This window comes from Prinia subflava, chromosome 1 (assembly GCF_021018805.1).
Source record: "Prinia subflava isolate CZ2003 ecotype Zambia chromosome 1, Cam_Psub_1.2, whole genome shotgun sequence".
NCBI classification, from domain to species: Eukaryota; Metazoa; Chordata; class Aves; order Passeriformes; family Cisticolidae; genus Prinia; species Prinia subflava.
This window is the reverse complement of record NC_086247.1, coordinates 8,029,857-8,041,874: the sequence shown is the minus strand read 5'-3', so window position 1 is coordinate 8,041,874 and position 12,018 is coordinate 8,029,857. Positions and strand designations below refer to the sequence as shown.

At 39.8% G+C, this 12,018-nt stretch overlaps 1 protein-coding gene across 1 annotated transcript in view; it reads left to right on the top strand.

Annotated features, from left to right (window-relative positions):
* Nucleotides 1-12,018, top strand: part of TG (thyroglobulin) — a 144,995-nt gene that overhangs the window by 21,428 nt on the left and 111,549 nt on the right. Inside the window, exons 17-20 of the mRNA XM_063418884.1 lie at nucleotides 3,193-3,402; nucleotides 5,619-5,773; nucleotides 6,283-6,439; nucleotides 8,584-8,808. Coding sequence (XP_063274954.1) covers nucleotides 3,193-3,402; nucleotides 5,619-5,773; nucleotides 6,283-6,439; nucleotides 8,584-8,808 — 747 coding nt within the window. The remainder of the gene's footprint in view (nucleotides 1-3,192; nucleotides 3,403-5,618; nucleotides 5,774-6,282; nucleotides 6,440-8,583; nucleotides 8,809-12,018) is intronic.

The following is a 12,018-nucleotide window of genomic DNA, read 5'->3' as shown; positions in this document are numbered from 1 at the left end:
GCAATGTCCTTTATGCATTTTCCCATCACTGAAGTGAAGCAAAATTAATTAAACTTTCTACAAGGCTATGCTCCAAAATGTAATGATTAGTGGAAAGTAGAGATGTAAAAGGAAAACATTCAACAGTTGTCTGCAGGACACTGCTGTTTTCATAGGTTTTTTGTTTTGGTTTGGGGTTTTTTTTTTATTATTATTATTATTGTTTGTTTTGGGGGAGAAGAGTTGAAAAAAAAATTTGGAGAAACAAGACCACATAATTTGCTTCCATTTCCTTTTGTAATTATGCTGTATGAAGATCAACACAGGCTTGTGCTCACTGACCAAATAGAAGATGTGACACATGAGCACATGGTTTAGTGGTGGGGCTGCGAGTGCTGGGTTAAGAGCTGGACTCAATGATCTATACAGGTTATTTCCAAACTTAAATCATTCTACAATTCTCTTGTAAAATACCTGAATGTGTCAACCTAATTGCCTGCAAAGTTTTTATCAACTAGATAACAGCTCAGCCAACTTGGAAATAATTTTCTTTGGGCTTTCTTGTATCAATAGAGAGTTCTGAGGGTGGGATTTTATGAGAAGCCAGAAGGAGACCCCATGGTTGTATCTGCCCCATGCTTGTGGTGTTGTGTGGAGATGCCAACTGAGCTCTGAGGAGGTGAGCTCCAGAGTAGGGTGGTGTAGTCATCTGAATGTAGCCATCCAAGGCAGTTTTTAGCTCTTCAGAGAGGCAGAGCTGACCACAAGTGCAGGGCTGCTGCCATCCTGTACTTTTCCTAGAGAAAATAGTGACTAATAGTGATTAATGACCTTTCTTTTTTAAAATACTGAGCTGAGAAGGAGAACTGCTTTGAAAGTATAGTGGAAACCTGGTTTTACTTAAAGCTATTTGTTATTTTCTGCATAAAGATTGAAATAAACTTTAATGGTTTCCCTGGATTTTGGAAGAGCAATTGAACTTTTTGTGATATACAACTTAGCTATTGTGTAAAAATAAAGAATCAAAAGTTAGTTTTCTCCTCAGTCTACCCAGCTTTCTGCCTCTAGTCCTGGGAATTACTAATAATTGTTCAGGAAAAAGGAGTACTATACTGCTACCTTGCATATCTTGTCTATCAGCAAAATAAGCTGTTGTGGTGGGAAAATATGATAAATTTCTCCTCCAGCATCAGAACAGACAGCTGTAAACAGAAAGTAATAACTCAGAGTTATTACAGTGCATGCCAGGAGGTTTTCATTAGTTTAATCACTTTCACTGGAGGTAGAATCCAACTTCTTCTAGCTGACATGCACTGGAGAGATGATGCTGAGTACCCTGGCAGTCCTCACATGCATCTCCCATCCTCATGCCCACGTCCCATAACTCTGACTAGAGACAGAGGAGAGACAGGTTTCCAGAGAAGGCCCTGGAGATGTTAATTTCCTTGTGGAAACCTTTGGAAACACTTCTGAAAGAAGTGTCAGTATTCAGCTGGATTCTGAGTCACACCTCCAGGGTCAAGAAACAGGACAATGACAAAATGGTGCAGGCTTGACAACCACAATAAATGAGGTGGCATCTCTAGAGGGATAAATGAGCAAGTTACTGATGGTGAATTTAAACCTCTGAACCACACCAGGAAACCACTGATCACTTCTGTTTTGGGGGCTGTGTCTTTCCCTAGTTCACACACCAAATCTCAATGGAATAGGCAGTAAGAGATTGTAGCACCATTCAGCTGAGACTGGACATGACCTGCTGGATACAGAAATTATGTTAAAGCAATCAAAAAACCACAGACTAATTTTTACATACTATGTATAAGGATTATATTATTGTAATTTAACAGCCAGGATAAGTATTACTATCTCTTTTACAGAGATATCTTCTGGTCCAAGAACCTTGGGAGATTTATGAGAAGTTTGTTAAGCAAGGATGCCAGGTTTCCACCTTTACTGAGAAAGAGTCTGGCTGCAGAGTCAATGAGTGAAGAGAAGGAATGTAGTGGCCCCATTTACAGAGTTACTGCAAAAAAGTTGCTGTAAAGGAGACTTGGATAAAAATATGCATTTGGCAATTCAGGGAGGCAGATATGAAAGCTTTTTTTTGTTGGCATTGAAATGCTCAGAGTTGGACAACAAGATGTACTTCACACACTGGATTCCAGATTCATCCTGCAACGTTTTTATACTTTAACTGAAAGTTTAATACAAGGTTTTTAATACTTTAAATGAAGTGGCTGCTTAGTTATGGAATTAATCTTCATATCTCCATCAGAAGGGGAGAAGGAGGGTGCTCAGACCTGAACCATCATCAGTGTTTGCCTCCCTTCAATGATCAGGAGGTTTAGGACTGATCTGAGCATTGTAATTTGGAGAATGATTTATATATACACCAAGCAAGTGAGTTGTATGATATGATAACATCTTTTTCTTTGTATTTCTTCATAAGTGAGGAAGCTGTTTTTTTCTTCCTATGTTTTGTAGCTCTGGAACTCATAAGTGTTTAATTATTACTGGATATATTTAGTAATGGAGTTGGGATCTGGCTAATATTGAGCAAAACAGTTGGTTTGTACTGATTAGCAAAAATTAATTATCACTGTAATTAGTGTGCTGTAATAGTCTGTTTCAGTGGGCTAGCAGGGTTTGAATGACTGTACTCATACAGAGTGAGTTGATAGGGAAAACTGTGCTCCAACTCTAAATATATATATATATATATATATATATATATATAATGTATATTCTGCCCTACTGAACACATCTTGGTGCTGCTGAAGACACCACAGTCAACAGTTCCTGATCTCAAACCTTTCAAACTTCAGTCTAAGAGGAACTGAGATGAGGTTTGTTTGGCCCTGCCTTTTTCCACTAGATATCTTCTGTAAGGGTTTGTTCTGCTGTTGGTCAGAAATCTCCTCATTTCCTGCTTACATTTATTCATGACTGTTCAAAATGTATCTGTTCCTAGAAACCATGCACGTCCCTTTCTGGACCTGATGCATTGCCCATCACAGTCAATGTGTGTCTTTCCATCAGCTTCAGTAACCTGAACCAAGCTGACCTCAAAGCAGATCAGAGTTGATGACTGGGGAAGGCACAGGGCGCTGTCTGGGTTTGAGTCTGTGGCTGTGAGGGCGTTATGGGCTCTGTCCTAGAAGCCATTGTCGCGTGTCTCTAACACGTATTCCCTCTCTCCCGTGCCTGCAGGTCCGCAGTGTGCTCTGCCATTTGGTGCCTCAGCAGTGCCCAATGGGGCAGTGCTCTGTGAAAACATCCCAGGACAAGCCCCCAGCACCCAGCAGTGCCAGCTCGTGTGTCGCCAGGGCTTCCAGAGCGCCACTCCCAACACCCCATCCCAGTGCGACGCGCGGCAGCGCCGCTGGCTCTCGGCTGCCCCTCTGCTCCAGGCCTGCCAGAGTACGTCTGACCTGACCTCACCTGACCTGCTGTGATGTGATCTGATCTGCTGGGGCTTGGGCAGGGCTCAGAGCAGTGTAAACAGTGCAAAAATCAGCTTTTATCACAGAACTGCTGCATGAATAACAACCATGGTTATAGGGGAGTTGCTAAGTTGAGGTGCGGGAGATGAGTTTTATCTTCTGCCATCTTCACCTCTGGCTCTTGGCTGGCCCCTGTGCCAGAAACTGTCCCTCTTGCCTGTAGTAATAGAGCTATAAATAGCTATTCAATCTATATGCAGATTTTTCTTGTTAGTTAAAAGATGCTGGCATCATAAGGGATTCTGATGGAACTACTTAGTCCTGGAAGAACAGATGAGCGCCAGATGTTTGGATTTGGCAGAACTTGACTGTTTATTTGCATAATCAAGTCACTGTTACTTCTGCATCTTTTTTGCAGCAGTCTGTTCTTAAGGATTATTGTTGTATTTATTGGCTGACTTCTGGTATTTTTCAGATCATTTAGCTTTCAAGAAAAAAATGGCGCTTTAAATTTGGAAAAATTGGATGTCCATTCAGAGCACATGTAATTGGACATTAGTGTTGGCCTTTTCAATTATTTTAAAAAGACATACATTCAGATCAAAATGGCAATTTGTTGCAGTGCTGAACTTTGAGAAATGCAGGTCTTCCTGCCAAGTTTGCAGCTAGTTTTCATTTCCAGAATAGGTTGCACCCATTAATCAGTCTTCAGAATGGGTTAAACTCTTCTATTCCAAATGCAAATATTTTTAAACTTTCAATTTCAGACTGAAACTTTTGTCTGTTTATGATTGTGTTTCTGTAGCACGTTATGAAATAACTTCCATGTTTGCCTTGTGGCAGTGGAATAACTTTGTAGGGACAGAGGGGAATTTGTGTCAATCTGCTATAAAGTTTGATGTAAGCCAAGGACTTCCCCCAGTAATTTGTGTTTGGAATAGAGCATGGTTTTAAGCAGAAGAAAAAAACTCCCAGTGCATCAGAAGGCAATTGAACAAACTTCACAATAATGAAGAAGTCACCAAAATACTTAGCAATTTGTTGCAATGATTGATTACCCTCATTCTCAAAAAACATATTTCCTGTTCCTTTTGTATACATCTAGAGACTGTGGTTAAATCAGCTCTTTAAATACTCTCTGAGAAGCTAAGCAGAGAGAGGGCTTTGTGCCTTGCAGGAAGAAGCAGGGGTTTGTGTCCTCTGGTCCCAGCTGCCATTCTCCTTGGAAGCTCTCCAGGCTTTCCCATGCCCATTTTTGGGGTGAAGGATGAGGAATTGTGCTCCAGCAGTGACACTTGTGTGTGAGGCAGGGAGGCCCTGCAGAGGAGCTGAACAAGGGAGAGCTCTGCTGCTTGTCCAGCCTGGTGGGATAAGAGCCAGCTCCATTTGGAGGTGGAGCGACAGCACATTGTGCTGAACCTGAGATAACAAACCATCTGTGAAGCCTGGGATCAGTGTGACTCCAAATTTGAATATTTTTTTCTTGCTAAAGACTGGTTAAATAGATTTTTATTTTCTGACTGATGAGCTCACAGATTTGTCATCAGTTTGTGTGATTACCATCACTTAGGTTTGCTGTTGAAAAATCAGAAAGCTCTTGTAGATGTCTATAGCAACACCATTATTCTGCAAATTTATTCTCTCCTAAAACTTATTCTCAGTTAGTTTGACAAGCTGTGTTTCCAAAAGCCCATTTCCATTAGTTTTAATTGGTTTCACCATTTAATTCCTTTTTTAATAGAAATGTTTTCATGATTGCATGTAAGAAAAATGAAAATTGACATGTCAATAATTCCTGTTTTACTGTTTCTTTTCTAAGTATTGGCATAATGTCAGCTTTCATGTACCTCTCTGGAACTTCCTATTTGCTAAGTCTTGTGAAAAATTATCAGTAATGATCCAGATTGTCCTTATCCTTCTGTAAGTTAGTGCTCCAGTGTAAAATATCTCTTCATTATTATCTAAGTGTATCACTTGGCTCTTTCTATAATGCACAACATTTATATTTATCAAGCTTGTGTCTTGCTGCTTGTTATTTACTACTGATAGCTCTACTACTTTCATCTAAAAGTGGGGAGATATTTTTGATCAACGTGAGAATGTCAAATCAATGTTGTCCTTTCTCAAAGTGTCTCTGAAGGTCAGGTTCCTCATTAATGAGGTTACTAAATGCCCTCTCTACTTCATTTCTAGAGCTCCAACTATTTCAGACAGTCCAAGCTCAAACACACTTTCAACTACGCCTGCCTCCTGAGAAGACATGTAGTTCTGACTACTCTGGATTACTCCAGGCGTTCCAGATATTTATTTTAGATGAACTGAAGGCTCGTGGTTTATGTCACCTCCAGGTAATTTACGTTCCTTATCCTCCATTGATGGGGGATCCTGTTTGTTTGGTTTGGTTTTGTTTTCTTTGGTTGGATTTTGTGTTGCATTAAAAATTAAAAAAAAAGTGAAACACAACATAGATTTTTGCCTGTTTGAGAAATGTGGAAGAATAGAATATGCCTTGAAATCTGGATGCCATGAAAAGGATTGGCAGCACTCTCATATGGATGAGTGGGAAAATAGGAGGTTTAGTCTCACACCACATCATCAGACCAGGTTATTTCCAGCCATTAAAGTCATGTCACGCCAGCCCAATATTTGTTAAAATTTTGTTTCAATGGAAGGGGATATTTTGACTATTTTTACAGTGAGTATATGACTTGCTAAAATTATATTTTTTGCTTCTGTTTTTACCGCCCCTTTTGACAGCATTACTTTGAGTATAGCACAGTACAAATGAATAGGGCAAGGCAAGAACAAGAAAGTTCTCAGGTTGCTAACTGTGATTGCACTCAATTCTGAATTGAAGGTAAATGCATTTGGAGAAACTGGCTCAGTTTCCATGTGTGATGATTCCACTGTCGATGTTGAATGCCTGAGCAAGGATCGCCTGGGAGTGAACATCACATGGAGGACTCAGCTGGAAAACATCCCCACAACTTCTCTCCCTGACTTACATGATATTGGTAATTTTTCTTTCTCTGATGGTTCTGTGGGTTAAACCTGATTTGCTTTTAATAATTTTGCCTCCCTTTCTTTATAACACTGGTGTTGTGTTTTTGAGCTTTTGGTGTTGATATATTTCCCTTCTCAGGCTGTGGCCATACAGTGGAAAGAAACTATAATTGAATGTTTCTTTCAGATAGAACTGCCTCTCTCAGCTGCCTTAACTAGGATTGAAAATTACTTTATCAGGCATGAGCTAAACTGTCCCAGATGTTAATTTCCATTGGACAAGTCCTCAGTGGTGGAAAAGTGTTTATATTCATTGTACTCAGAGAAACACAATTCACACATTGTCAAAAACTTAAATAGTTTCTTCCAAGTTTTTTTTTCCTTTTTTTCCCCTTTTCCCTCTTTTTATTTTAGTTCCATTACCTTTGATACTAAAGAATGATCCTTACTTCTGATGTCCAAGAGCAACTATACAGAGACCACTGACTGGGAGATGTTGCTGTGGTTTCCACAGGAGTTAGTGATGGTGATCTTCTTTCAAAGTAGTCAATATTTTCCTTCAAAACAAAAGATATTAAAAGTATATCCCAAGTTCAAAGGCCTTCTGTGGGCAAATCAAGAATAGTGGCCTGTATCAAGAATAATGTGGCCAGCAGGACCAGGGCAGATGACTGTCCATGCTCAGCACTGGTGAGGCCACACCTCAAACCCTGTGTTCATTTTTAGACCCCTCACTTCAAAAAGGACAGTGAAGTTCTAGACCATGTCCAGAGAAGGGCAAAGGAGCTGGAGAAGGGTCTGGAGCTCAGGTCTGATGTGGAGAAGCTGAGGGAGCTGGGGCTGTTTAGCCTGGAGAAAAAGGGAGATCTTATTGCTCTCTACATCTGCTTGAAAGGAGGTGGGGGTCATTCTCTTCTCCCAGGTCTCAAGTGACAGGACAAGAAGAAATGAGCTCAGGTTGTCCCAGGGTTCAGATTAGAAATTAGTTTTTTTTTCATGGAGAGAATGGTCAGGCATTGGAATAAGCTGGCCATGCAAGTGGTGGAGTCACTGACTCTGGCTATGTTCAAGGGGCATCTGGATGTGTCACTTGAGGAGATCATTTAAGGGTGATTATTGTGCTGCTGGGTTGGTGGTTGGACTAGATTATCTTTAAGGTCTCTCCCAACCTTGGTGATTCTGTGTGACCTTTTCTACGGTTTTACTCCTTTGGAATGGTGTTCTCAGCACTAAACAGAAATAGCTCTGTCTCTGTCTGTCCTTCCTTCTACTTTGGGGCTTGTCCTAGAGCAATTTTGCTTGATCAGAACTGAATTCAGAATCCTTCAGGACACAGATGGCAGCTGCAGTGGTCCTGTAGTTCCTGGCTCTACAGTTTGATATTGTTTAAATCTGTCCAGTTGATCCATATTCTAAGGGAAACACAAAACCCTGAATGACAGAATGGTTTGGATTGAAATCTAGTCCAACACCCCTGCCATGGGCAGGTACATCTTCAACTCAGTCAAGTTCCTCAGTGTCCCTTCCAATCTGACCTTGAACATTTCCAGGGGTGGGGCATCTACTGCCTCTCTGGGCAACTTGGTCAAGTGTTTCACCACCATCACTGTAAAAACTTCTTCCTTATATCTAGTCATAATTATACCTAATCTGAATTATATCTTAGCTAATATTCCATTGCCCCTGTGAATATTCAAGCAGTTTGCAGAAAGTGAATTAAAGTATAAGTGTGTTTGGTTTCATAGTCAACTTTTTTTTTGAAAGTGTTCTTCTTTGAGGGCATTGCTTTTTTGACCCTCCCCACACTATAAATTCCCTGTAGCTTTTTGAGGGAATGATTGTATGGTTTCAGAAGAGACAGACAGAACCTGCTCTCTTTATATAGTCATGGCACCATCCTGTCCATTGTGTTCCAACTTTCATTACCTGCTAAGGCAGCTTTGGGGCCTTCTCTTGAGGTGTCTTTGGGTGTGAGTGAAGACTATAACTTTATAGACACTGTGCAGATTCATTATGATCTGCTGTTTGTTAACTTGTATTTCTGCATCTGCCTCTGTTTTTAACTTCAACTTCATCAGTTGCTATGTGGTTATCCCTTCCTGTATTATGGAAATTTCTCTCATGATATTTTGTTGTACTTTTTTTCCCTCTTTAGAAAATGCAATTGTTGGGGAAAATCTCATTGGAGCATTCATAAAAGAGATTAAGGATGGTGTTTTCCAGCTGTATTTGGATTCCAAGCAGTTCCTAGCAGATTCTGTCGTTGATTTTCCCCGGGATGAAGAGTTTGATCTGTCTCCCCGTGTGCAGCTCGGATGTAGAAGTGGATTTAGAAGAATTTCATCTCCTGGGAAAGCAGGCCCTAATTCACAAGGATGTGGTATGTCTCATTTTTCCTTTCCATTCTTAGGTGTTGTCAGGAATCAGTATAAAGCTGAAATTAGAAAGTCATCAGTGAACTTGAGTTTGAGGTTCATATTTGAAAGGTGTGAGGCGCCAGTGTGAATGGGAGAGATGGGAATTAGTGCTTTGCTTAATGTTCAGTCCTTGTGCTGAACCAATGATTTGGAAATAGTCATCATGGCACTGACATTGTATAGAAAGTTTTGTAAACATTTTTGGAATTTTTGTAAATATTTTAGATCTGTCTGGTAATAGAAGGTCATTCTGTAATGCATGTGATTCTTAATAAGAGGATGTCACAAAGATAATGTACCCAGAGCTTCAGATAATGATACATTACCTGGAATAGAAACCTAGATGCAGAAATGCCAAAAGTCCTGAGACTGTCAATTCCTGGGCCAAGTCCAGCCAGCTCAGATGGAAGCTTTTTTGATGCTGGCCAACACCCAGACCTAACTGCACTTCTGCCCTCTTTTCTTCTTCTTTCCTTCTGTTTAGTCTGCTTCCCTGGAACAGGGTTCCTTTCTGCCAGCATCCTGCTCAGGGCTGCCAAACCTGCCTTTTCCACAGCTCCCCGTGGCTGTGCCAACCTGCCCTTGGTACCAGGTCATGCTGGCAAGGTGTCTTTGCCTTAACAACCCCACTCTTGTCTCTATCAACACCAACCTTCCTTCAGATCCTGAATGTTCCTGTTGGCCCACTTGTCCTCAATGAGTCCATGTCTCATTTATGCCAGTTTGGGATAACTGTATATGGATATCACCATATCTAACCATTTTTTTTAATCTAGGGAACAGAGATGTACCACTTGTAGGTATCAGGTAACAGAAGCAGGTATTGGATACATTTTCCAATGTTGGGAATATTTTCAGATACTCATTACTTCATTACTATGAAGTAAATCAGAATATGTGAAAAAAACTTGTGTCCCTTCTTGGTGTAGTGTTTCTCTTTAAGTTCAGAGAATTTCCTGATGCCTGGGTAAGGTAATCAAGTGATGAACCACGTTTGAACTGCTGCAGTTTCCAGGCTGGACCTTTCAGGGTAAACTGACTGCAGGTTCAGTTCATCTCCACAGTCTGAAACACCTCAGATCTGGGTTATTTAAACTCATTAAGAAAAAAATAATTATTCCTACTGAGTCTAGAGTCCATAATAACTTGCAACTACTTGTAGTGTTATGTTGCTTAAAGATATCATTATTTTTTAAGTAGAATCCATCACATAGAGCAGAACCTATAAAGAATTGGATCTTTCTGCCAAATACTGCCTGCCAGGCATAAAGGCCTCTAGGAATCAGTGAATTAAATTGTCTTGTGAGTGAATTCATACATATTGAACCAGCTAGCTTTGGAAAATGTCACTCAGTAAAACAGACATCATAGATATGTGGAAAGGAGACAGTTTCTGCTTCATCCTTTGACAGAGAATTCATATTCTAAGCTGTCATAATGTACCTGCTGCTGGACACTGGTTAGTGTTGCAGGACTGCATATTTTATTCTAAGGGAACTTAGGAATTCAGGTTCTGGTTTTTCTAATATATATATATATATATATATATATATATATATACATATATATATCCCGCTCATTCATCCAGTCTGGGTCTGTTTCCCCACTAATAATAGGGACAATTAGCAAGAAGCATCACCTGTGACTACAGAAAACAAAGCTGTATGAGGGTGGAAGAGATTCTTTATTCTCTTCTCTTTCCTATTCTGGCTTGTTCATGAAATATAAATTTTGTTTCCAGATGCTGATATTTTTGATTTGTTTGGTTTTCTTTCTCTGTAAATGTAATTGCTTTTCCTTTAGGAAGCATGGTCAGCTCAGTAGTGACAGGTATCTGGTGTTCTCAATAAGCGTAATATATTCATCTGTGAACATGCAACTTACATGTTCACCCTCTTTGTCTCTTAAGTCAACTGTTAGTTTACCTTTGCATCTATTGTTGTGTTGTTTCATGTTTTCCTGGTTGTAAAATGGGTAACATTTATCATATGTTAGTTTTTCTTATATGACATTTTTTTCTTGGTCTCAGCCTTACATTGTAACAGGTATGTTACACACAGGTATCTATGAATATAATTCTTTAAGAGTTGGGGGTAACAATATTATTTTAGCTAAATTTTAATAGTAGAAAAGGCACTTTCTTTTCCTAAGGTATGAGTTAAAACTAAGAGCATTGGAAACAGTCCAGGACGACTGTAGGAATATAACCCTTCTCCCCCATTTATCGCAGGACAAAACGTAAAGGGTGTTTGTAAATTAGCTTTGTCTTAGTATACATCTTTATGCTTTTTTATTTAAAATACTTGCTAAGTCTATTAGAGTCACTTTAAATATAGCCCAAATGAAAGGACTAGATTTATAGCTCATTGACAGCTCAAGACTTCATTTCTAATAATCCATATCGAGAATCTGATATCACAAAGTTTTCCAGTATCCCTGGAGGGAAGAAGGAGCAGGGCAAGCATTGGGCAATGAGCAGCTGGGACAGTTTTTGGACTTGCTCAGTGTAGTGAGAGCTGAGGCTTCTGTGAAGGGTGGTATCCCTGGGGAATCACTTCAGTGAGATGCTCCTCAGCCTGGATTTTGCAGCTTGTTCCCCTGGTACACAGAAGCCTGAGTCCAGTTAGAAGAGACACCAGGTTCCAAATTTCATGTGCAGGAGCAAGGAATTTTTTTTTTCCTTATCTTTTGACTGATTTTTTTCCTATTTGAGGGTTACACAGTTTGGTCTCACTGGTAACACTGAGCTCTGAGATTTTGGTTGAAAGTTGTTCTCTTGTTTCTTAGGTTGTTAAAATGTATTAGTGTTAATGCTTGAAAGAAGTACAATATAATGGTTTGTCTGGCTTGTAGGGTCAAACTGAACCTACACGTGATGGTGTCAGTGTGGCCTGTAGCTGAAGTGATGGGTCCCTCCAAGAGTTTTAGAGTCTAGAAAATGTGATTCTGCACCAACATTTTTTACTGTTCTTTCTGCCCTTTTGTCAATCCAACATGTGAAATGAAAGGCAATTTTCCTTGCTCAAAATGTAATAGGAGACACAGATGTTTCTTTCACATTGTGACTAAAACGACACAAAACAGGAGAACGCTTTGAAAAGCTTAATTTGTTTCTTTTAAATCTTTAATTGCTTAATTAACCTCTTTATTCATTGCACTTTGTCTTCAATTTA